Here is a 1,255-nt window from a genome sequence, read left to right on the forward strand (position 1 = left end):
ATCAAATTTTCTACCTCAGTTTGTGTTACTTTACATAAATAGCATGTTTTTAGCTATCTGCCCATTTCTTCCAGGCTTTCAAAATTTGTTTTGGAGTACAGTTCTTCATTTTATCCTGATATTATTCTTTTAATTTATGTAGGTTCTGTTGTGATGTCACCCATTTTGTTTTTTTTTCTTTATTTTTTAGATGATAAACGTTAGAGCTTTATTGAGGAGAAGTGTACTTGGGAAGGGTGTAGGGTACACTCAGGTGTGAGCTGGTCCAGTGAGGGATGTAAGGGACAGAGTAGGGAGTTCTGGAAAGGGTGTGAGGACGGGATAATGCCAACCCAGAGTCCAGCCCCTTGGAGCCCTCCTGGGTAGGGAAGCTCAGGGCCCTAAGAACACTCTGCCGGGGACACCTTCTTCTCCACGGTGCTCTCCTCGTGCATGACCTGGCATCTGTAACTGTTGTGAGACTTCCATGTCTCCGGTGTCAGGGTCAGGTAGCTGCTGGCTGCGTACTTGTTGTTGCTCTGTTTGGAGGGCTTGGTGGTCTCCACGCCCTGGGTGACAGTTGTGTCATCTGCCTTCCAGGTGACCGTCACAGCACCCGGGTAGAAGTCATTCATGAGACACACCAGTGGGGCCTTGTTGGCTTGGAGATCCTCAGAGGATGGCGGGAACAGAGTGACCGAGGGAGAGGCCATGGGCTGACCTGCAGCTGTAACGGGGAAGCTGGGTCCTTGCCTCAGGCTGGCATCTGCCCAAAAGTGAGGCTACACACACAGCCAGCAGGGAAGGGGCAGGTGACCCTGTGTGCACCTCACATTCCTTGCCAATGAGGCTCTCAGAGGAAGTAGATGTCTTTGGTCTGGTTTTTCCATCGATCATCAGTGAAGAGTAGGAATCAGGTCTAGTTGGGCATTTATCACACCAAGGAGTGGTGTTCCATGAGACAGAGCACAATGCTAGTACTATACCAATTTGACAAAACCAAGTTTTGATGAAACATGCGGTGAGGACCAAGGGTATCCATACATGTACCTCAATTGCTCCAGGGATGATCAGCTTGTCTTGGGGTGCACTGGCCATGGGAAACATCTGAAAATCCCAAATCTGACTTCAGGCATCTTGCTGTAATATGTGGGCTGTATCCACATTTTGGGGTTGATCTCTCTAGGGTCTCAGCCTCATTCCTTCAGGGAACCAAGGAAATACCACATCTCTGCACTTGGTAATAATAGTTTCTGCTTTAATTGAGCCTGGTAAT

General features: G+C 48.3%; 1 gene segment (V, D, J or C); it reads right to left on the minus strand.

The window, feature by feature from the left end:
- Window positions 1-380: 380 nt before the first annotated feature.
- Window positions 381-1,077, minus strand: LOC103198329. The segment is given in 2 exon segments: window positions 381-761; window positions 1,030-1,077. Coding segments are annotated over 2 exon segments (429 nt in total).
- Between the last annotated feature and the right edge of the window lie 178 nt (window positions 1,078-1,255).

Source organism: Orycteropus afer, unplaced genomic scaffold (genome assembly GCF_000298275.1).
Source record: "Orycteropus afer afer isolate SDZICR_OR568_19922 unplaced genomic scaffold, OryAfe1.0 scaffold00091, whole genome shotgun sequence".
Classification (NCBI taxonomy): Eukaryota; Metazoa; Chordata; class Mammalia; order Tubulidentata; family Orycteropodidae; genus Orycteropus; species Orycteropus afer.